At 48.2% G+C, this 24,001-nt stretch overlaps 1 protein-coding gene across 1 annotated transcript in view; it reads right to left on the bottom strand.

Annotated features, from left to right (window-relative positions):
- LOC137626000 (RNA/RNP complex-1-interacting phosphatase homolog) overlaps positions 1–23,744 on the bottom strand; it is a 590,382-nt gene extending 566,638 nt beyond the window's left edge. Inside the window, exons 1-2 of the mRNA XM_068357084.1 lie at positions 23,498–23,744; positions 6,429–6,504 (exon numbers count right to left, since the gene is read on the bottom strand). Coding sequence (XP_068213185.1) covers positions 6,429–6,504; positions 23,498–23,517 — 96 coding nt within the window. The 5' untranslated portion in view covers positions 23,518–23,744. The remainder of the gene's footprint in view (positions 1–6,428; positions 6,505–23,497) is intronic.
- Positions 23,745–24,001: the final 257 nt, after the last annotated feature.

The following is a 24,001-nucleotide window of genomic DNA, read 5'->3' as shown; positions in this document are numbered from 1 at the left end:
ACTGGGCCAGCGATGAAAGCGTCCCTGTTAGACTCATCCACTGCCTGACTGAACATCGGTTCCTTCTCAGCATGCTCTGGATGCATTCTTGGGCTTGACTGATTCTGGGGGCCGACGGAAAAGCCCGAAAAGCTCGACTCTGAATCTCCATACCTAGATAGACAATAGTTTGGGATGGGACGAGTTGGGACTTCTCTATATTGACCAGGAGACCCAATTCCTTGGTCAGATCCATAGTCCATTTGAGATTCTCCAGACAGCGACGACTTGACGGAGCTCTTAAAAGCCAGTCGTCCAAATAGAGGGAGGCTCTGATGTCTGCCAAATGCAGGAATTTGGCAATATTCCTCATCAGTTTGGTAAACACAAGAGGTGCCGTGCTTAGGCCAAAGCACAGGGCTTGGAACTGGTAAACGACCTTTCCAAAGACGAACCTTAGGAAAGGTTGGGAGTCTGGATGGACGGGGACGTGAAAGTACGCGTCTTTTAGGTCCAACGAGACCATCCAGTCTTCCTTCCTGACCAATGCTAGCACCGATTTCGTCGTCTCCATGGTGAACGTCTGCTTGGTGACAAAAGCATTGAGAGCACTGACGTCCAGCACCGGTCTCCACCCTCCTGTCTTCTTCGCTACCAGGAAGAGACGGTTGTAGAAGCCCGGGGATTGATGGTCCCGGACTATGACTACCGCTCCCTTTTGTAGCAAGCTGTAAAGCTAGCCTCTTGTCCTCCTCCTTGTAGTTGGGAGAGAGGTTGATGGGAGTAGTTGCTAGAGGGGGATTGCGCAAGAACGGAATCCTGTACCCCTCTCTTAGCAACTTCACAGACTGAGCGTCTGCACCTCTGTTCTCCCAAGCCTGCCAGTAGTTCTTGAGCCTGGCTCCCACTGCTGTCTGGAGAGGTAGGCAGTCAGACTCTGCCTTTTGAGGACTTGGAACCCTTCTTTTTTTTGCCATGTTGACTGTCGGCACGGGTACCTCCTCTGCTGGAGGTTCTGCCACGAAAGGGCGGGATGAACCTAGACGCTGGTGTGTCCATCCTAGGTCTAGGCACAGAAGGTAAAGCTGTGACTTTACGTGCGGAAGACGCCACCAGGTCATGGGTATCCTTCTGGATCAACGAGGCAGCAATCCCCTTGATCAGCTCTTCCGGAAAGAGACACTTGGAAAGCGGAGCAAACATCAACTCCGACTTCTGGCATGGTGTGATCCCCGCAGACAAGAAGGAGCAAAGGTGATCTCGCTTCTTAAGCACTCCGGACACGTACGAAGCCGCAAGCTCGCCAGACCCATCCCGAATGGCTTTGTCCATGCTTGACATGATAAGCATGGCAGAGTCCTTATCCGAAGGGGAGGTCTTTCTGCTTAACGCTCCCAAACACCAGTCCAGGAAGTTGAAGATCTCAAAAGCACGAAAAACTCCCTTCAACAGATGGTCCATGTGCGAAAAGGTCCAGCAAATCTTGGAACGTCTCATAGCCAGCCTGCGGGGAGAGTCAACCAGACTTGAGAAGTCGCCCTGGGCAGAGGCAGGAACTCCCAAGCCGCGTTCCTCTCCCGTGGCATACCAGACGCTAGATTTGGAAGCAAGCTTGGTAGGTGGAAAGATGAAGGCAGTCTTCCCCAGTTGCTTCTTGGACTGCAACCACTCTCCCAGTACCCTCAAAGCTCTCTTGGATGAGCGCGCGAGTACGAGTTTCGTAAAGGCAGGAGCTGCAGACTGCATGCCTAAAGCGAACTCAGAGGGAGGTGAGCGCGGGGTTGCAGACACAAACTGGTCCGGATACAACTCCCTAAACAGGGCAAGGACTATCCTAAAGTCTAAGGAGGGAGGCGTAGACTTGGGTTCTTCTATGTCGGAGTGCAGATCGTCCAAATGCGCAGCTTCGTCGTCATCAGATACTCCTTCATCCGAATGCTGAGGAGGAAGTGGCAAAGGCGGAGCAGACAGCTGAACGGCTGAATCCGGCAGCACGGGTGCATGCGTAGCTGCACTGGATCCAACATCATGCCGCTGCTGGTCAGTCTGAGAGCTGGCAACAACAAATGCGGAGTGCTGGTGCGTGGGAGGGACTGCCGTGGGTTGCGGAGACTGCCGCATTGCGTCAAAACACGGCAGCTTGACAGCACCTTCCCACTGCTGATGCGGTATCTCACGCATGTCAACGGAGGGTGCCGCATGTCGGCTAACGTCAACATGCGTCTGGCAGGGTCGACTGCGCATCGGTGGTGGAGCTCTCACAGGTGGAGTGTGGGAGCAGGCAGCCGCAGTATCTGCTGAGCGCACAACCGTGGCAGGTTGTAGGTTAACAGGTGCAGTGTCAACCTTCTCAGCACGATACTCCTGCATGAAGGAAGCAAGCTGAGACTGCATAGTCTGCAGCATAGACCACTTAGGGTCTACCGTGGTTGGTGCGGCAACAGACGGAGTGAATGTCTGCTGCGGAACCACTCTACCTCTCTTGGGAGGTGTGCAGTCTTCGGAAGACTGCGGCGAGTCCGAACTGACCCAGTGGCTACACCTGGGCCGTTGGACTCGCTCGGAAGGGACCTTGCGCTTGAGAGGTCGTGAGACCTTGGTCCAACGTTTCTTCCTAGAAACTTCTTCCACAGACGAGGAATGAATGGGCTCACTCGTCTGTTTGTGGATGGGACGATCTCTGCAAGATGCGTCCGCAACCACTGAGGGTACATCCGTACGCTGATCAAGGCCTGTCGAACCCTTTGGTCCTTCGACATTGCTTCTCCCCTGGGCTTGGGAGCTTGCAAGAGGTCCCGGACTGGGAGGACGACTGGCACGAACAGATGCACCCTCATGCGTAACACTGACACTGACACTTTTCACCGCACTTGCACTCACTACACTTCCCACTGCACTTTTTTCTTTCAACTCTTTGACATCGGCCAAAAGTTGATTCCGGTCATTAGCTAATGACTCCACTCTGTCACCAAGAGCCTGAATGGCACGCATCATGTCCGCCATCGAGGGTTGAGCACTAGTAGCAGGGTCGGGAGTCACCACTACAGGGGAAGGAATAGGTTGAGGGGCATGGGGAGAGGAAAAATCAAACGAGCGAGAAGAACTCCTCCTGATCCTATCCTTCTCTAGCCTACGTGCATTCTTAAGGAATTCATTAAAATCGAATTCCGAAAGCCCAGCGCATTCCTCACATCGATCTTCCAATTGACAGGATTTACCCCTACAATTGGAACAAACGGTGTGAGGATCTATAGAGGCCTTCGGAAGACGCCTAGAACAGTCCCTAGCGCTACACTGCCTGTACTTAGGGACTTGAGAATGGTCAGACATCTTGAATTCTTGAATTAGCCAAGGGGGAAATCCAAAATCTATCAAAGTTCATCAACAATTAATCCAAAACTAATCAAAAAGCTTGATAAGCTAATGATAATAACTCCTGAACAGCGAAAGCTAAAATCTAGAGCGAATACATCACCAAAAGCGTGAAAACAACTCCAGAAACAACAGCGTATCCAAGTAGGTCTTGCCGGTGGCACGACAGAGGAAAAATTGGTTCTTGTTGACAAGAAGTACCTGCGTACCTACTCGACAGATGGCGCTGTTGTTGTACACCCCCACCTGTATAGCGATCGCTGGCGTATCCCGACCTTAGGTTTTTTCTGTCGGGCAACAGAGTTGACAGCTACATGATCATCGGGTAAGATTAATATTGAAAATTGCCCAATTAAGAAAGTTTTTCAAGATTTTTGGCGATCAATCTATTCTGAAGAGTGTTTTAATTCTATCATTTAACATTGTTTCAAGTATTTTTCTCCTGGTTGGTCTTCAGATGCTGATTCTCATCTTAATTTGTTGAACAGGAACTTAAGGTCAATTAAATTTCTTATTCTTGATCTAGATATTAATCTCTGACACCGTCGTTCAATTAGTTCATTATGTATGTTGCATAAGATTTTTTATAATTCTGACCATCCTTTGCAATCAGATCTTCCCGGATAGTTCCATCCTGTTCGTAGTACTAGGTGTGCAGTTAATTCTAACACTTTGGCCTTCTCCATCATGAGGCTCAATACAACCCAGTATTCTAGATAGAAGTTTTATTCTAGCTGTGGCTGGGTTGTGAAATGATCTTCCTAATCGGGTAGTTGAATCGGTAGAAATTCAAAAGTTCAAACTCGCAGCAGATGTTTTTATGTTGAACAGGCTTACATATGTCCTATTATAGTTTATATATCAAATATCTGTTTTAATGTTTTTAAAATATTTAATCTTAATTTTTCATTACTTCTTATGCTGTTTATTTATTTCCTTATTTCCTTTCCTCACTGGGCTATTTTTCCCTGTTGGAGACCTTGGGCTTATAGCATTCTGCTTTTCCAACTAGAGTTGTAGCTTAGCTAGTAATAATAATAATAATAATAATAATAATAATAATAATAATGATTAATAATAAGTCTTAAAAGCTTTATTTAGCTCATCATAATTAGTATCTATAGGAATTTGGTAACATGAAAGATTCGCATTTTCCTTATGTTACTCGAATTACCTGTTTTTTGAGTATCCGTAGAACGGTCCTATTCAGTTTCCAGGCTGTCAACATAGGGGCTTGTTTGTATCGAAGAAGCAAGAAGAGTTATCCACCTCTGATCAGAGTATGTCAAGTCCTCCTATCCCATATGGCCCAACCAGAGAAGAGGCTTCAGCGGGGACCAGTCATCTATTAGAAAGGAGCTGCCTCTCTTTAGGTAGGCATACACTAGTCAGCGGGGGTGGTTAGCCCATCCTAGCGACAACTCCAATGCCTGGCATCACCCATTACCCGCAAATATGGTCAATTTTAAACCGGATCACTGGAGCCGGACTCTTAACAGATAAAGTCTGCACACAATGGGGTCTGTCAGAGGGTGATGGCGTCTAAATTTGTACAAGTTGAGATGGTATGCCATCCATCCCACCCTGCGTCAAATCCAAAGAAGCAGCCAAACCAAAGTCAAACAAGCCAAAGTCTTCAACAAGTTCATGCCCAAGAGGAAGAGATGGAAGAATAAAAGGAATAACCAAAAGAGAGAAAGTGCAGACTTATTTCATTAGATCAACAATTTGGCATCAAGGTCCAGTGGGAAGGCAGTTCCCACTGTTCATCAGAGCCGAGCTGCTACTCCCTAGGCTCCCCATCCTCATCAAGGCTTCAGCATCTAGGGGGTAGGACCATGGAGTAATAATACATTGACTAAGTTATCATCAATATGTAACGTAATCATATGTCATCATCCTCAGTTACCAGAGTCCCTGAGGGCTCTGGAAAAGGAAGAAATGGGTGGGGAATATCATGTGTCGCAGAAACTAGCTTACACTACTATACTAGCAATACTAAGATAGCACAAAAAAGCACAGAAAGCACTGCAAGGGTAATCCAAAGGGTGATCGTATAGCGGCAATAGATGACAGCCTCTTGACAGCACGACCAGGAACGAAGTGACGTTTGCCTCGCAGCAGCACGTAACACTGCCCAGCAGTGGAGTTGCCTAGTGACCTATTATACAGTTACCAATTAGGCACCTTTTCTTTGTTTCTGGTCGTAGAAAATCAACATAGGAGTAAACCCCATATAAATGACTCGGAAGTTTGCACTTGTGGAGTAATAAAAAATGATTCTGCTTCTTGTTCACAGCAGAGGAAGAATCGTATGGAACGATCACTCTGAGCCTTCTTATTCCGACGACGATTATACTTATCCCATCGAGAGGACAGCCACTCCCTGCTAAAATCACAAGTAGAAAAAATAGAGCCACGACACCCAGGACACAAAGAAGGGGGGTCAACCTCCAATCGGCTCATGAAGGTGCCACAACGGCAAATTTCAAAGCCAGGGCAGGTTCTCATTCCAATTTCAGACACACTCATATTCACTAATACACTGTAAATGGAAAAGCAAGAAACGCAAGCATAATGTGGACAGCAGTCGTAGGTAGACATCATACTGAAACAATCACCAGGAGTAAAGGTGAGGCAAGACCGTTGACTCAGCCGCTCCTACCCAGTGTGGGTTGGATAACTAGCAACCATACAATGTTACTCAAATCCCTCAATTTACATAATTCTGGTTGAGGCAAAACACCAACGAAGTAAACCTTCCAAGATGACGAGGGTTTGTATTTAAGTAGGAATAAATTTCTTTTTGTAACATTCCTTATTTGAACACCAAAAGGATTTACTCAAAAAGAGTAATAAAATAAGTAAAATTAGCACTATAATTGATGTCAAATGCACACAGTATCAATATATATATAGGTATATAAAATATTCTCTAATAAGACGATACCGTATAAGCATTGAAGGATCAAAATAATCGTACATTTCCAGCAATTAAGAATTATATATCTGTGAATACATAAAATGTCACATGTGTTGTCTACATTTTGTATAAAACCAGAACTTCAACTACATACCTGTCGCAAAGGCACTTTGAAGCATATGAATCTTGTCCCCGGAATCTGCCGTCCCATGGGCTTATAAACCTCCCATCTAAAATAAGCAAAGGTAAAAAATCCATGTAAATATCACAAATATGACAAAATTCAAGTAATTTGTATTTTTTCCTAACAATACTAACCTTGAGCTCTTTATCAGGGAAAATACTTTTGGCAAACCTGTAACTATCCATAACACTTTTAGCAAGGTATAACTACCCCACCACTAGTAAGCAGAAGGTAGGGGTAGTACCAGCTACCTCGCTCGGGGTTGCTGTGGCCTGATTGGTGACATCTCCGCCTGGTGTTTGCCAGACGGGGGTTCGAGTCCCACTCAGACTCGGTAGTGCCTTTAGTGTCTGCAACGTTACCATCCTTGTGAGCTTAGGATGGGGGGTTTGGGGGAGCCTATAGGTCTATCTGCTGTCATCAGCACCCACTTCCTGGCCCTCCTTGGTCCTAGCTTGGGTGGAGAGGGGGCTTGGGCACTAATCATATGTATATATGGTCAGTCTCTAGGGCATTATTCTGCTTGATAGGGCAATGTCACTGTCCCTTGCCTTTGCCATTTATGAGCGGCCTTTAAACACGACAAATTCGGAGATAATTTGTATTTTTCCTAACCATACAATTAGCTACTGTATTTACATTGGGTTTACCTTTCGGCGTAGCTGAAATGACGAGCCAATAGTTTTTAACGAGGGTTAACTACCCCCCACTAGTTAGCAGGGGTAGGGGAAGGGATAGCTTGCTACCCCTCCCCCCCCCACACACCGGTGATTTGCTTCACTTCACTTAGAGGTAGGACTTGACTTGGGGGTCAGGGCTGGCAGGCAAATATGTGTAAATAGCTAAGGTTTGTATGGTTAGGAAAAATACAAATTATCTCCGAATTTGTCATTTGTTCCGTAACCAAAATACAAACCACGCTATTTACATTGGGTGACTTACCCTTAGGAAGGGTAGAAAGTCCCCAGCCTTACTGACTTCGGCTTTGCCCGGGGACTCCGCCTCCCAGTGAGTATCACTTGAGAGAAGGAGCCCCTGCACCTCACAAGGTCCTAGCTTCGCTAGGAACGAGTGGCCTACATAAGTTGTGTGTGGAGGAAAGTGTGACTTGTCCTATGAAGTTGACCTTGAGACCTTTAAATAGGAATCTAGGATAGGACGTTCCCAATACCACCTCATCAGGGTATGCGGGACGCGACAGTATAAAGCTTAACACTAGGAGCACAAGGAAGCATGGGTTACCTGCAGAGGTCGAGGTCAGCTATGCGAAGACCAGGATGCTGCTTCCCAAAGAGAGGGGAGGATGAAGAAAGAAGTAAGGGTCAGACATACTCTTTCATTCACGCAGACTAAAACCGGGTAACAACGCCCTCAACCTACTGCTACTTGTCCATAAAGGAGCCTGAGGTTAGACCAGCTGTTGTGCAGCCACCACAGGGCAGATAGAAAACGTATCGAGGCTCCTGTGGGTCACGTCCTGCAGGTAGTGGGCTGTGAAGGTCATCTGACGCTTCCAGACCCCAGCTTGAAGCACCTGCGTCACAGAGAAGTTTCTCTTGAAGGCCAGGGACGTAGCAACGCCCCTGACGTCGTGTGCCCTCGGGCGACGTGACGGAGGAGGGTCTGGATTCAAGGCATGGTGGATAACCCTTCGAATCCAAGCCGAGATGGTGTTCCTGGTGACCCTCCTCTTCGTCCTGCCTGTGCTTACAAACAATGCTCGCACTTGAGGACGGACTGCAGCTGTTCTCGTCAAGTAGTACCTCAGACACCTCACTGGACATAGTAGCAGCTGGTCTGGGTCGCTTGTTACGAACGGAGACTCGCGATCCTGAAAGAGTCGAATCGTGGATCCGGCACCCCAGGATTCTGAGTCTTGGCAACAAACTCAGGGACGAACCCGAACGTTACCTCCCCCCATCCCCTTGAATGGGCGATGTCGTACGAGAGACCATGAAGTTCACTAACTCGCTTGGCTGAAGCCAAAGCGAGCAGGAAAGCCGTCTTCCAAAACAGGTGGCGATCAGAGGCCTGGCGTAATGGCTCAAAGGGAGGTCTCTTAAGAGCCCTGAGGACCCGAACCACGTTCCAAGGAGGAGGTCTCACTTCCGACTGGGGGCAGGTAAGCTCATAGCTACGTATGAGTAGAGAGAGTTCTAGCGAGGAAGAAATGTCCACGCCTTTCAGCCTGAAAGCCAAGCTTAAGGCTGAGCGATAGCCTTTCACTGCCGAGACTGAAAGGCGCATTTCCTCCCGCAGATATACGAGGAACTCCACTATTCTAGAATAGTGGCATCGAGTGGAGAGATACCCCTCCCACGACACCAACCACTAAAGACTCTCCACTTCGCCTGGTAGACCCCCTCAGAGGACTTTCGCAGGTGCCGAGACATTCTCTCCGCAACCTGTTGCGAAAAGCCTCTCTCCGTAAGGAGACGCTGGACAGTCTCCAGGCGTGAAGCCGAAGCGAGGCCACGGCCTTGTGAAGGATGTTGGAGTGGGGTGGTCTGAGAAGCTCGTGTCGTGGAGGAAGTTCTCTCGGGAGCTCCGTCAGGAGCTGCATAAGGTCCGGGAACCATTCCGCGTGATGCCATAGCGGAGCTACCAGAGTCATCGAACAGTTGACCGATAGTCTGGTTGAGCACCCTTCTCATCAGACAGAACGGTGGGAAGGCGTACACGTCGATGTTGTCCCACCGTTGCTGGAAAGCATCTTGCCAGAGAGCCTTGGGGTCCGGGACTGGGGAGCAGTACAGAGGCAGCTTGAAATTCAACGCTGTCGCGAACAGGTCCACGGTCGGGGAACCCCACAAAGTCAAGACTTTGTTGGCTATCTGAGGATCCAAAGACCACTCGGTACTGACTATCTGCGAAGCCCTGCTCAGACTGTCGGCGAGCACATTCCTCTTGCCAGGAATGAAGCGAGCTGATAGAGTTATCGAGTGGACTTTGGTCCACCTCAGAATCTCTACTGCAAGATGGGATAGCTGCTGCGAAAAAGTGCCTCCCTTCTTGTTGATATAAGCCAATACCGTGGTGTTGTCGCTCATCACCACCACGGAGTGACCCGCCAGGGTCCGTTGGAACTGTTGAAGAGCCAGAAAGACGGCCTTCAACTCTAGCAGGTTGATGTGCAGGCACTTTTCTGATTCTGACCAAAGGCCTGAGGTCCTCTGGTTCAGAATGTGCGCCCCCCACCCTTCTTTTGACGCGTCCGAAAACAGTGTTAATTCCGGGGGGAGGACGAGAAGACTCACTCCCTTTCGCAGGTTCTCGTCGACCAGCCACCACCGCAGGTCCGTCCGTTCCAAAGATCCTATTGGGACCTGTACGTCCGGGGAATCGGATCCTTGATTCCACCGGGACTTGAGCCGCCACTGCAGGGATCTCATCCTGAGGCGGCCGTTTGGAACTAGACGAGCCAGGGAGGACAGGTGACCTAAGATACGCAACCACGATTGGGCGGGAAGCTCTTCTCGCCTGAGGAAGGGTTCCGCCACCCTCCTCAGCCTTGCTATCCTGTCGTCTGATGGAAAGGCTTCGTGGAGATTGGTGTCTAACAACATACCTAGATAAACCAGTCGTTGGGACGGCTGCAGAGAGGACTTCTCGAGGTTTACCACGATTCCCAGATCCTGGAAAAGACCCAGAAGCCTGTCTCGGTGCTGAAGAAGGGTCGACTCCGAGTCTGCTAGGATCAGCCAGTCGTCCAGATAACGAAGGAGACGGATGCCGTTCCTGTGCGCCCAAGATGAAATCAGGGTGAAAACACTGGTGAACACCCGAGGTGCTGTGGAGAGACCGAAACACAGCACCTTGAACTGGTAGAACTTGTCGTCTAGGCAGAATCTCAAGTATTTCCTGGAAGACGGATGGATTGGGATCTGGAAGTACGCGTCCTTTAGATCCAGTGTGCACATGAAGTCTAGAGGTCTCACCGCAAGTCTGACCGTGTCTACTGTCTCCATGCTGAACCGAGTTTGCTTGACAAACCCGTTCAGAGCTGAGCGGTCGATGACAGGTCTCCACCCTCCAGATGCCTTCTTTACAAGAAAGAGTCGACTGAAGAAGCCTGGGGAGCCGTCGACGACCTCCTGGAGAGCATCCTTCTTGAGCATGGTCTCGACTTCTGCCCGAAGGGCTAGCCCCTTGGCATAGGAGCTCAACGACACTGGATTCGCTGTCAGGGGAGGTTGAGATGTTATGAACGGGACGCGATAGCCTTGGCCGATCACAGAAACCGTCCAAGCATCGGCCCCGCGTTGCTGCCACCTGTGCACACAATGTCGAAGGCATCCCCCCCACAGGTGGACACGCGGGGGATTGCCACTCCAAGTGTTTGCGGCCGCGGCCGCTCCCTCTAGGAGCCTTGCCTCCCCTGGAGGACTTACCGCCCCTCTTGACCTTGGCTGGAAAGGGCTGGGGCTTAGACACCACTTTCTTAGCTGCCGGTGCCTGCTTCGGTGCCTTGCGAGGCTGCTGTTGCTGCGGAGCTGGAGGCTTATAGGGCCGAGCTGTAAGGGCCCTATGGAGGAGGGAGTCCTGGCTAGATTTTCTCCATCTCTCAGCCATTCGTTCCATATCCTGTGGCTCCAACAGATTCTCCCCAAGGAGGGAAGCATGTCTGAGCCTACAGACATCCACGGCGGGGACCTTCGGGTGGAACTTCTCGGTCACCGCATCGCGCCGCTTCAATACCGAGTTGGCCCACAGGGTGGTGACCTGGTGTGCCAGAACTCGTTGGAGCGGGTGCCCGAGAGTAAGAAGGTCTCCTGGGCCTTCCAATTGGTCTCCTTAGACAAGTCCTTGGAGCGCAATAGGATGCCCAGAGTCCCTAGCCATATATCCAGCCACGAAGTGGCCTGCATGGCGCACTTCGCAACCTTCTCATGGCTCAGGATCTCCGACGCCGGGAACGTCACCTGCCGGGTGGAGAGCTTCTCGAAAGGAACTCCCTTACCCAGCTCTTCTATGGAATGATGGAGAGGAAGAGCGATACTAGACTCACCCAAGATCTCAAAATACCTCCTCTGCTGGAGACGAGGAGGTGGGATGAGTTTGTTCCCAGCAGAGGAACGACTGGAGGAAGCAAGAGTTGCGAGTTGGGCATTGGCCCTGGCTCTGGCACTCTTCAACCCCGAGACCAGGGCAGAGCCGCACTGGTCTTAGGGGGCCTTCTGAACATCGATCACCTGGTCCAGGACCATGTCCTTGCCTTCTCGGGGGGCGATCACGGGGTCCATGAACCCGTTGAGTTGCCTCATCAGGCTCAGGACCTGCCAGAAGGCATGCTCAGACTCCTGCTGGTCTCCTCCTTGCGGACTGGCAGCTAAGTCTCCCGTCCCCGGAATCTCTTCCTGGGGCGAAGCGTGGACGTTCTCCCGGGGAGCAGCGGGTTCCTCGCGAATCCTTGAAGACGACTTCGGGATGGTCTTGGAGTCCTTGGGTTCCCTCCTGGGAGGGATACAGGATCCCAACAAAGAGGTTCGGAGAGCACCTTCCGCATGAGACGATTCTCCTCCATGAGTAGAAGGCTCCCCCCTTGGTACCGAGGGGGAGACTATCACCTCACTGGACTCACCCGAGGACGGAAAAGCCTCATCCACGGGAGAAGGAGAAAACACCTGCGAAGGGGATGGGGCCTTCCTGACAGACCTCTTAGGAACCAACTTCTCCCTGGGGGAAGTCACCACGAAGTCCACTCCTCTCCTTCTCTTCAGCGGGGGTGAGGCAGTCGTTGGCTTGTGACCTTGATCGGCGAGTGCTGGCTTCATAGCCTTCACTAACGCCCGCATCAGAGGACCAAACCAAGTCTGCCGCTCCACGGACACAGAGTCTGAAATCCCCGCTGGAGGGAAGGGGATCGGGCGATCCTTCGGAGTGGACACCACTGGACCTGCCTGAAAAGGAAAAGGGGAAGAAAGTTGCACTGACCTCTCTGAAGTGTCTTCCCTATCCTGCACAAGAGTCCTGCGCTTTGGTGGAGGCGATCCCGAGGGCGGTCTGGCGACACGCGTTCCTGCTGTTGTCACGGGCTGCGAAATCCAACGCGAACGGTGGTCGCGCGGGCGAGCGGTCGCACGGGCGTGCAGGCGAGCAGTCGCGCAGGCGAGTGGGCGTACAGGCGAACGAGCGCGTAGGCGAGCTGGTGAACGAACGTGTTGGCGAGTCGGCGAGGGAGCGTGTTGACGCGCGGGCGAACGAGAACGCTCCGATGACCGCTGACAACGTTGTTCAGGAGACCTGTAGCGTGTGGGAGAGCGATTGCGAGCAGGCGGTCGGTGGTGCGCTGGTGAACGCTGGCGCGTAGGCGAGCGATGGCGCGTTGGCGAGCGATAGCGCGTAGACCGCGTAGGCGAACGACCGCGCAAGGGCGAGCTAACAGAAGGCGACCCATGTCCTTCCAGATCTTCTGGGCGACGGCGCGTTGGAGAACGCTTGCGCGCAGGCGATAGGTCACGCGGGCGGTCTGGAGATTGCCGATGTTCAGGTGATCGCTGACGCGCCGGGGACCGTTGACGCGCAGGAGATCACTGACGAGCAGGCGAATGTTGATCCATCTGTGATCGCTGGCGAGCAAGAGAGCGACGCGTGGAATCCAGTGAGGGGACAGTCGGCGCGGGGCGCAGAGGCGAACGTTCACGAACGGGCACAGGAACAGGAGGAGCGTGGGCGTACATGCGTTTTGGAAGTACGCGCTGGAGAACGCGAGCGATGTTGTGCAGGAACAAGCTGAGGATCGCGAGGGCGCTCGGGAGACTGATGGCGCGCGGGGCGCACAACAGGAACTGCAGGATATTCGGAGTCCACAGGGGAGCGCTGGCGAGCAGTGGGGCAATGGTCATCAGAAGCGCGCTGACGAACAGGAGAGCGCCGACGGTCAGAAGAGCGCTGACGAGCAGGAGAGCGTCTGTGCGCTAACACTGCAGAAGGGCGAGCAGGGGAGCGCTGGCGCACTGGGCGCTCAACAGGAACAACAGGCTGAAGGATGTCCTCAGGAGAGCGCTGGCGAGAAGAGGGGCGATCATCAGGAGAGCGCTGACGAACAGGAGAGCGCTGACGAGCAGGAGAGCGCCTGTGCGCTAACACTGCAGAAGGGTGCGCAGGGGAACCCTGACGCGCAAGTGAAGAATCCCTTTGCCCCGAAGGGACCATTGCCCGTCGGGCGACGAGGTCAGGCTGCTGAACATCTGCACCAGAAGTTGAATGTCTGGAAGGCGTAGGAGACCGATCCCCAGAGAGGTCTAAGGAAGCTGGAGCTGCAGGCTGTTTACGGCGAGGAGAGTCCCCTTCGGAGGAAGGAGGTGAAGATTCAAAAAGGCGCCTCTTAGCACCCTTATAAGGAGACAGGAGGCCCTTGCGACGCAGCGGACGGTGAGCCTTACGGCGAAGGCAGCCACGAGGAAGATCGTCGGGACCATCAGTCCTCCGAAGGGGAGTCTCAGCCAAAGCACTCCCCTTAGAGGGAGGCTTGGCCGCAGAAGAGCCCGCGGGACTCCCTTCCCCCTTCGAAGGATGTACGGAAGGGGGAGGAGAGCCATCAGCACCATCATCCACAACGGTACCTGCAGAGGATTGACCCGCCCCGTCGGAAGCCTCTGTCACCACGACGTCGACGATAGACAGAGGATCTACCTCTGCTATCACCGGCGACTGCTTAACAGCGGCCCCCAACTGGACAAGGTCAATCAGGGCTACCCTGGAGGGCAGGCCCTTAAGCCCCAGGGAAGCCCAAATCTGAAAAAAATCATCGTTAGACAAAGATTCATTAGCAACAACCTCCCCCGGAGGAGGAGGAGGAACCGCCCCGCTATGGAAGGCGACGCACTCTCCCCCGATCCAAGGTCGGGAAACAAAACTAGGGCCTGCGCTCCCACTCGGCAGACTCTCCTTAGGAGCCGAACGAGGGGGAGCTTCGGAGGAGGTTTGGGCGGCGAAAGAAGAGTCCCGAGAGCCTTCCTCCTTCAAGGCAACCCCAGAAGGAGAACGGTCTCTCTTGGACTTCTTACGCCGGCGCCCAAACCTCTCCCACTGGGAGGCAGACCACTCCCTGCACTCACTACATGTATTCTCTTTATCACACCGTCAGCCTCGACACTGCGGGCAAAGGGTGTCAGGATCTGTGTCCACCGCCGACATAAAAGTACCACAAGGGCGGCCAGCAATTCCAGGGCACTTGCGTATAGTGAACAATAAGGGTGAGGCCAACTTCAAAACACACACACAAACTGAAAGAAAAAGCAGAAAAAGATTAAGGCTGTCAACGAGGACGATGGACAGACACGTCTGTTCATCGCCGGAGCCAAAAGTGAAGTGAAGCAAAACACCGGTGTGTGGGGGGAGGGGTAGTAAGCTATCCCTTCCCCTACCCCCGCTAACTAGCGTGGGGGTACTTAACCCTCGTTAAAAACTATTGGCTCGTCATTTCAGCTACGCCGAAAGGTAAACCCAATGTAAATAGCGTGGTTTATATTTCGGTTACGGAACAAACCTATGTTCTATAGTTACTTTTGATTGCAGGCAGGACTTGCAGGGGGATAGGTGATGGCAGGACAAATTTGTATAACGGGATCAAGTTTTGTATCATTAGGAAAAATACAAACCACTTTAAATTTGTCATTTGTTCCGACACTACAGTAATACAAATCCTTTTGCTCTTCATTAGGGAACACTCGTCCTAAGGTGGGTGGAAGTCCTAACGAGCTGGCTGGTTTTTTGACCCAGGGTATCTTTTGAGATAGCACACTTTATAGACGAATGGGCCTAATGATACTGAACTAACCTTGAGCTCTTTATTATGGAAAATACTTTTAGCAAAGCCAGAATACTAGCCATAACACTTCCAGCAAGGTATAACTACCCCACCGCTAGTTAGCAAAAGATAGGGGTAGTACCGGCAAACCCTGCTCCCACACCTGTTTTCTATGGTCACTTTTGATTGCAGGCAGGACTTGCAGGGGGATAGGTCATCTGACGCTTCTACACGCCCCTCGTAGAACCTGCGCCACAGTAGTTTTCTAAGACACTAGGGGCATAAAATCATGAGCTCTTGGTTTCCGTAGTTGCGGAGGAGAGTCAGGCGTCGAGGCGTGCTCCATGACTTTGTGAATCCAAGCCAGAATCGTATTCTTTGCGACTCTCCTCTTAACCTCCCCAGTGTTGATAAACCTCTTTTTCACTCGGGGGCAAGCTCCTGAAGTTCGGCATAGATGCAGTTGATCTGGATCATCGATTATATCACGAAGACTCTCTATCCAGAAGGTCTGGAATCTGGGATCCGTTGCTGCCGGATTCAGTCTTGTGACATACTCAAACAAAATCAAGCATTACCTGCACTCGACCCTTAGAATGGGAGATGTCAATGTTGTAGGAATGGAGCGCCATCCATTAATTCTTCTAGCCAAGGCCAGGACGAGCAGGAGTTTCTCCTAAGTATCCCATGAAGATTTGAGGTCTGACACAGTGGTACCTAGGGTGCTCCTTTCCGGGTTCGCAGTGCACTATGTTCCATGGATGCAGTCTAACTTCCGACTGCAGAGAGGTACGTTCAAGACTCCTTATGAGGATAGATATTTCCAACAAAAAGGAAAATCCTTTCCGTCTAAAGGACGGCTCAAAGCTGATTGGTAGCCTTTGACCATCGAGACCGAGAGTCTCTCCATGAGGTGTCAAAGCAACTCCGCCATCGCTGGAGTAGTGGCATCGATATAAGCGATACCTTTCCACTACTTCCAGTACAAAAGACTACCCACTTTGCCTGGCAGACGTCAGTTGATGATTCCCAGTAATATCCGGACATCTTTTTCGCAACAGGTTGTGCAAAGCCTCTCTTCGAAAGATGCTGTATCACTTCTAAATATGAAGTAGCAGGGAATTCTACAACTTAAGAAAAAACTTCCCATGTGGTTGTCTGCGATGATCATGACATGGAGGGCGTCCCTCTGCACCTCTGAAACAGATGTAGAAGGTTCGAAAACCATTCTGCCTGGTGCCACATCAGATCTAAGTGTGTCATCGACAGTCTTGGATACCCTTCCTTGTTGAGAAATCTTCTTACTAGGCCGACAAGAGAGGGGGAAGAATGCATAAACATCTATGTTGTTCCCTGCTGTTGGACACTAAAATGTTATTTTCATTATAAAATAAATTTTTGTGCTACCTATGCGCCTCTGGCGAGGTACCCAGAAACTTTTCCATCGGTATCCATATCTTCCATGCCTCTAGTCTCTAGAGGGGAGGAGGGGGGGATTTTAATTATATATAACCACCAGGTAAGTATGTTAAAAAATTCATTTTATAATGAAAATAAAATTTCTAAACACAAGACTTACCTGGTGTTATATATATAGCTGATTAACACCTTTGGTGGAGGGTTAGAGACAGCCAATATAGTTGGAATTCTGCTTGAGTTTTTTTTTTTTTTCTAAATACAAAACAAACTTAACCCTTTTACCCCCGGGTTTTTGGAAATTTCCAACCCTTAACCCCCAAGGGTTTTTTTTTTTTCCAGCACATTTTGCAGTATATTTTTTTAAAATTGCTCTAACAGCCTTAATTTTTGTCATAGAGAGGTCAGGTTGGTCTCATTCTCTTGGAAAATGCCTGAATTTTCTCAAAAAATTATCAAAAATATGCAAAAAAATTTTAAATAGCATTTTTTTGCAAGGACGTACCGGTACTTCCATGGGGGTAAAGGGATGAGTTTTGTGAAACGTACCAGTACGTCCTTTGGGGGTAAAAGGGTTAAGGGTTCGTACCTGATAAGGAAGCTGACTTCAATGATACTCTGCCATTATGTCTGCTTTCCTTATGAGATCCAGCGGTCCTCTCAGGGGGCTGAAGATCCCTAGGAGCTACCAACCGGTGATCACACCTTTTTATGACAGAGCCTCCTCTAATACCCATTCCGAGGCGCTCTCAAGGAACAAAAAAGACCAGCTGACAAATCAATGATTGCGGAAGACTGTCGCAATCTCCACAAGACAACCATAAAAACAGCAAATAAAAGTTCCAAGAGGAGAAAAGGTATTAGGATTATGGGAAAGTAGTGGCGGATCCTTCTCCCACTACTGTACCCGCTGCTACAAACAGTCCCAGAGTATATCGGTCATCATATAGAGTCTGGATATTTCTCAAATAGTGTGAAGCGAACACAGATTTGCTTCTCCAGAAGGTTGTGTCCATAATGCTTTGCAACGAACAATTTTGCTTGAAGGCCAGTGAAGTTGCCACAGCTCTTACTTCGTGAGTCTTGACCTTTAAAAGACTAAAGTCTGTCTCACTGCAATGAGAATGAGCCTCTTTAATTAGAAGCCTGATAAAGTATGACAGAGCATTCTTGGACATTGGCAAGGAGTTTCTTCACCGAGCACCACAGTGCTTCCGACTTGCCTCTTAAATTCTTCTGTCTAAGTAAAACTTGAGGGCCCTTATTGGACATAAGACTCTCTAACTCATTTCCAACCACGTCTGTCAGGTGCGAAATCTTACAGGCCTTAGGCCAAGGTTGGAAAGGACGCTCATTCTTAGCGAGAAAACCCAATTGTAATGAGATCGCTTTACCATCCTGAAAACCCACATTTCTACTAAATGCATGGACATCACTAACCTTCTTGGCTGTTGCCAGACTAACCAAGAAAAGGGTTTTCAACGTGAGGTCCTTCACAGTCCTTCACAGATGCAGGGTGCAGGGGTTCAATCCTGTCACACATCAGAAATTTTAACACAACATCCTGATTCCAAGCTGGTGAATCCTGGTGCTGTTGCTTTGTCATCTCTGGGAACTCAATATGAAAAATCTTCATAAGCTTCTTTAAGTCTACCGAATGACGAAAAGACTTAGATTCCTCATCTTCAGATAACTCCTCAAAGGGTTCAGAAGGTGAAAGAGGAACATCAGCTTCTTCTTCCAATAAAAAGTCTCGCCGCTCCTCGGAACGCTCGCAATCCGCGCGATCAGAGTTAAGAAGCGTTGTATTATGTTCAAAGTCCTGTCTGGATGTTTGCTATGCGACATCGCATACAAGAGGATGTTTGATGTTACGTACTGGAGCACGCTCACGCCCCGAAGAACGTTCGATGGAAGAATGCTCGACATCACACCCCGGAGGACGCTCGCGTTCTGCTGAACGCTCGATGAGAGGACGCTTGCGTTCTGATGAATACTTGATGGGAGGACGCCTGGCGTCACGCTCTGGAGGACGCTCGCGTTCAGCTGAACGCTCGATGGGAGGACGCTTGCGCTCTGATGAACGCTCGATGTGAGGACGCTTGAGGTCACGCCCTGGAGGACGCTTGCGTTCTGTTGAACGCTCGATGGGAAAACGCCTGACATCACGCTCGACGTCACGTCGTGGAAGACGCTCGCGTTCTCTTGAACGCTCGATGGGAAGACGCTCAAGAGCACGCTCGACATAACGCCTCGCTGAACGCTTGAAAACGCTTTCAGCAAGACGATCACTATCACTGCTAAGAGCATGAACAGCACCTCGATTAGGAGTACGCTCGACTTCCTGAAAGCCAGAGCAATCAACCTCACGTGTAGAATGTTTAATTTCTCGATCATCTCTGTGCGTCGCCACACGCTCAAGGCATCTAGAAACTTGATCAACAAGCGTTCGCTGACTCTACGCCTTGCGCCATTTAGTGTTAAGAGAGGAGGATTCCGTATTCTGGTAGCCTTTCATAAATGATAAAAGCTTCTGCTGCATTTCTTGCAACATCTTAAAATTAGAATCTTGCGAAATACTAATAGCAAGCTCGTCCTCTCCACCGCTCAAAGACCGCTTAGAGCGAACAGCGGGCGAGATCCAATCTGAAGGAGGCGAAGGAGCATAAAACGATGTCATGCCCAGTTTGGATAATTGCTCAACAGCAGGACTATTTTCAACAGAATCTAATGTCCTAGCAGGACGCTTGGAAGGCGAGCTTCCTTCAGACGAAAAGCGTTCAGGGCTGTTCCAATGACTACAGCCTGCTTGCGATGTCCTGGAAGGACGTTGGTCAAATTTCCTCTTAAGAGGTCTAGAAGTTTGACTCCAACCTCTTTTAGGAAAATCATCTTCCAATGATGAGCTAAACCTTTTAACCTCACCTTCACTATGGTACGGGGGAACATTCTGAGAAACGTCAACAGGAACGCTCGAGGGAAAGTCTGCTCGGGAGGTAATGCCTCTCGTTTCCTTTCGTTTTTCGACATTCCTTCTCCCAGGGGTTGGGGAGCTTGGAAGAAGTCCAGGACTAGGAGAACGACAAGCCCAAGCAGGTGTACCCTCCACAGCACTAATAACACTCACTGTACCTTTAACACTTTCACTTCTCAGCTGTTTAACATCAGCCATTATCTGCGTTCTATCCGCTCAGCTGTTTAACATCAGCCATTATCTGCGTTCTATCCGCAGCGATAGACTCTACCTTTGTACCCAACGTCTGGATAGCCAACATCATATCCTTAAATGTTGGTTCATTAATGGTACTCGTAGTGGGATCTGGAACTACCACTACAGGAAAAAGAATAGGAACAGTGACATAGGAAGAGGAATCTTTAGAAGAAAGAGAAGAACTACGTCTTACCCCATCTTTAGCTAACTTTCGTATATAACGATCGAAATTCAGCCACTCATGATCAGACAATATAAGGCATTCATCACACCTATCATCAAGTTTGCAAACTTTACCCCTACATTTAATACATAATGAATGAGGATCAATGGAGCCCTTTGATAAACGGGTCTTACACCCACTAGAACACACCCTAAAACCACTAGAGGGGGGGTTGCCATTTTGAACTTTGAAAGAGAGATCAAATACAAGCACGGGTCAAAAAATCAATATCCAAACATCTAACTATTGTATCCAAATGAAAAACCAATCAAGCGAGAGTCAAAAAACCAGAATTATTGTACTTCACCAAAGGGACAGCAATAGTCAGTCAAAAAGCGAGGAGAATATCCAACCAATGTTACCGCTAGCGCCAGCAGGGAAGATATGGATACCGATGGAATGGTTTCTGGGTACCTCGCCAGAGGCGCATAGGTAGCACACCCGGCTATCCCATCGGTGATTGGCGCAAGTTTTGAATTTTTCTGCCGTGACGTCAGGGACGTAAGCTATATATATAACCATCAGGTAAGTCTTGTGTTTAAAAAGAACAAATTACTGTAGTCAAAGGCCAGTCAAAAAGGCTAAGCAGTAGAGAACGACAACTTCCGCTCTCTATCAAGCCAAAAGCTAGAGTGACAATAGAACACGTATGGGTGAGCGGTGTAGCTGGTACTACTCCCTACACCCTGCTAACTAGTAGTGGGGCAGTTATACCTTGCTAAAAGTCTTATGGCTAGTCATTCAGCTTACCCGAAGGTACATTCCCTAATGAAGAGCGAAAGTGTTTGTATTAGTGTTGGAATAATTTCAAGGCAGTTTGTATTTTTCCTAAATATGACAAATTCGTAAATAATATGACAAATTAGTTGATCATTTGTATTTTTCCTAACCATACAAACCTTAGCTATTTACATGGGGTATTACTTTCGGCGTAGCTGAAATGACGAGCCATTAGAATTTTAACGAGGGTTAATTACCCCCCGCGCTAGTTAGCAAGGGGGTAGGGGAGTGGTAGCTAGCTACCCCTTCCCCCCTCACATACCGGTGAACTGCTTCACTTCACTTAGAGGTAGGACTTGCCTTGGGGGACAGGGCTGACAGGCAAATATGTGGGCGCGCATCCTTGTGGGCGCGTGTAGGTGAACATGCGCGATTGCGCGCTGGCAAAGGATGGCGCGCAGGAGAAAGCAGGCGGCGTGTTGGCGAGCGCTGACGAGTAGGAGAAGTCTTAGACTTCCCTACCGCACCCAGATCCGAAGATTGTGGGCGCGCAAGAGATCGTTGGCACATTGGAGAGCGCTGGCACGTTTCTGAGCGCTGACGCATAGAAGAGCTCTGGCGCGCAGTAGGTTGAAGGCAAGCAGTGGCGCGCTGGCAAGCAGGTGAGCACTGGCAAACAGTAAAAATACAGTAACAAAGATGTGGAACCTTACCTTTGGAGTGAGGCGATGTCCTAGAGCGAGGCGGTTACAAACTCCAATCAGCAAGTAGTTAACCTTAACTAACCTAACCTACTTGCTGATCAGACATTTTGTAACCTTACCAACAATGATACTGATGATTTTGTAAGTGGACCAAAATCTGGGCCCTTTTGTAAAATGTGGAGATATTTAGGTAATTTTGTAAAGTGACCACAAATTTGGTCTTTTTGCATAATGGCTGGTGTGACAGTCTGAACGGTCCCCCGGTCTCAGAATTCTCCTTGACATTGTATAATGGTTCTTTTCCGCCATTAGCTCGCTTCGCTCGCATGAAAATAAAACATCAAGCTCGTAAATACTGGCAAGCGATAATGTTGAGCTGCGCACGCTAACATTACAAGAAAATAAAACATCAACCTCGTATGCACTGGCAAACAGTAATGTTCGCGCATGCGCAGATAATCAAGGAGAATTCTGAGACCGGGGGATAGTTCAGACCGTCACACCGGGCATTTTTGTAAAATGACCAATTTTCCAAAATGACCATAATAAATATATATATAAACATTTATATAAATATAATATATATATATATATATATATATATATATATATATATATATATATATATATATGCAAAACAGAAATTCGCTTTTAAAAATGGGTGAGTGTTAGCTACTCTTGCATTTTTCTTTATATGACTAATGGGGGCTAAGGCATAACTCACATATCGATCGACTAAAATGTGAACACTGTTTCATTGTTTAAATCCATTGTTACTTTTGTGACATTCATGTATTGCTTGCCAGAGCAGATGGGCAAGGAGATAATTCCTGGTTGCAAGCCAAGAAAGCAAGAAAGCCATGGACAACCAAAGACAATTTGTGGGACGTGATACAAATTATAGGTAGTTATATTTTAATTTTCCACTCATTACATTAATCATATAATTTTCCAGCTGGTTATTTAGCATTTTTTTTATGCATTTCTTAACAATATTGCTGCAAATCATTTGTTTTTGGTGTTCTCCCACACAATAAAACTGGTTTCCCACTGGCGGAGCCATTGTAGTTCGTTGGGAAAGACCCGGTGTAAAATTTTCAAAAGTTATGACTGAAAACCCATATTTTAAAAGGGAAATAAACACAAGAACACCAACTAAGCTAAGACTAGCCTACTTATCTAAGGGGGAACTCAACCCTATGGTCCCAATTAGACTGCCGTATTTCTATCTTAACCTAAGACTAAAGTCTCAACCCCGAGTTTGCTTCCCATCAAGCTTCACTCCTGGCAAAGTAACACTCAAATATAATATTTCGTAGATCATAACACTGGCTTCATATTCTTCACAACATTTTCCCCACCCAAAACCGCTGGTTCCCGCCGGGCGTCCACCATTACCGTAAGATATATATCATATTATGTATTTATTTGCGAGGGAAATAAAGGTAATTTTCGTAAGAAAACAAGTCTTTCTATTCATACCCAAATTTTTTGGTAAATTTGTATTGTACTACAATGAAACCAATTTTTTTACGGTAGTAAAAGTTTTTTTGAGAGACGTTGTCCCATGTTTTTTATTGATTTACTTACCTATATACATATATATATATATATATATATATATATATATATATATAATATATATATATATATATATATATATATATATATATATATATATATATATATATATATATATATATATATATAGTATATAATTTGGAGTAGCCTACAGTAGGCCTAATATCTTCCATCCTAATAAAATTAATCAATTCTACATTAAAGCTACATTTTCCCGCTGCACAAGGTAAATTAGTAATAATATTCATGGGTAATATCATCTACCCCAAAGCTAAAGAGGCTAGACAATTTAAAATCTCGTTAAAAGTACCAGAATCCCATGACATGACTTCCCGATCTAAAAATAGGTATATGCACACACCTTGTATAATGAAGGCATACAATCTCAACACATATAAAGAGTTGTTAGACAAAAAGGGACAACTACATTACCTGTCAGGCATTTTGTTCATCTTGCTGAAGGATTTGTGAACTTTAATCACAATAACACTATTGACACCACTGACCGAATGCAACAACTTGCTTCTCTAATCTTCTTCTTTTGAGTTCCAGTATGAAAACTTGCCACTTTTCGGATACCCGAATAAGAGGAAATGAGCTGGAATTTTTTCTGTTATTTTGTGAACTACAGCAAAACAAATAATTCCAATGTTATATCCCATAAGAATCATACAAAACAAGTGTGTATACAGATATTACGATCGTTGAGCTAATAAACAAACACGAGCAACGTATAAATAAAAAACAAAGTATTCGATAGCTTGCAACATGCAATATTTGAATTGATCTCGGTTGGAACCAGTCCACTTTACAACGGCTACATTTTTCGAATGCATGTTAATGACCTCTATATTTAAACATTTAGAATTATAAGGGCTTTTCTTAAAGCCACGTCCTACTGGATGTATGGGACTGTGTTGGATGCCTGTATATCGC

The sequence above is a fragment of the Palaemon carinicauda genome, chromosome 33 (genome assembly GCF_036898095.1).
Source record: "Palaemon carinicauda isolate YSFRI2023 chromosome 33, ASM3689809v2, whole genome shotgun sequence".
Lineage (NCBI taxonomy): Eukaryota > Metazoa > Arthropoda > Malacostraca > Decapoda > Palaemonidae > Palaemon > Palaemon carinicauda.
Note: the sequence above shows the minus strand (reverse complement) of the source record. Positions and strands in the feature narration are given on the sequence as shown.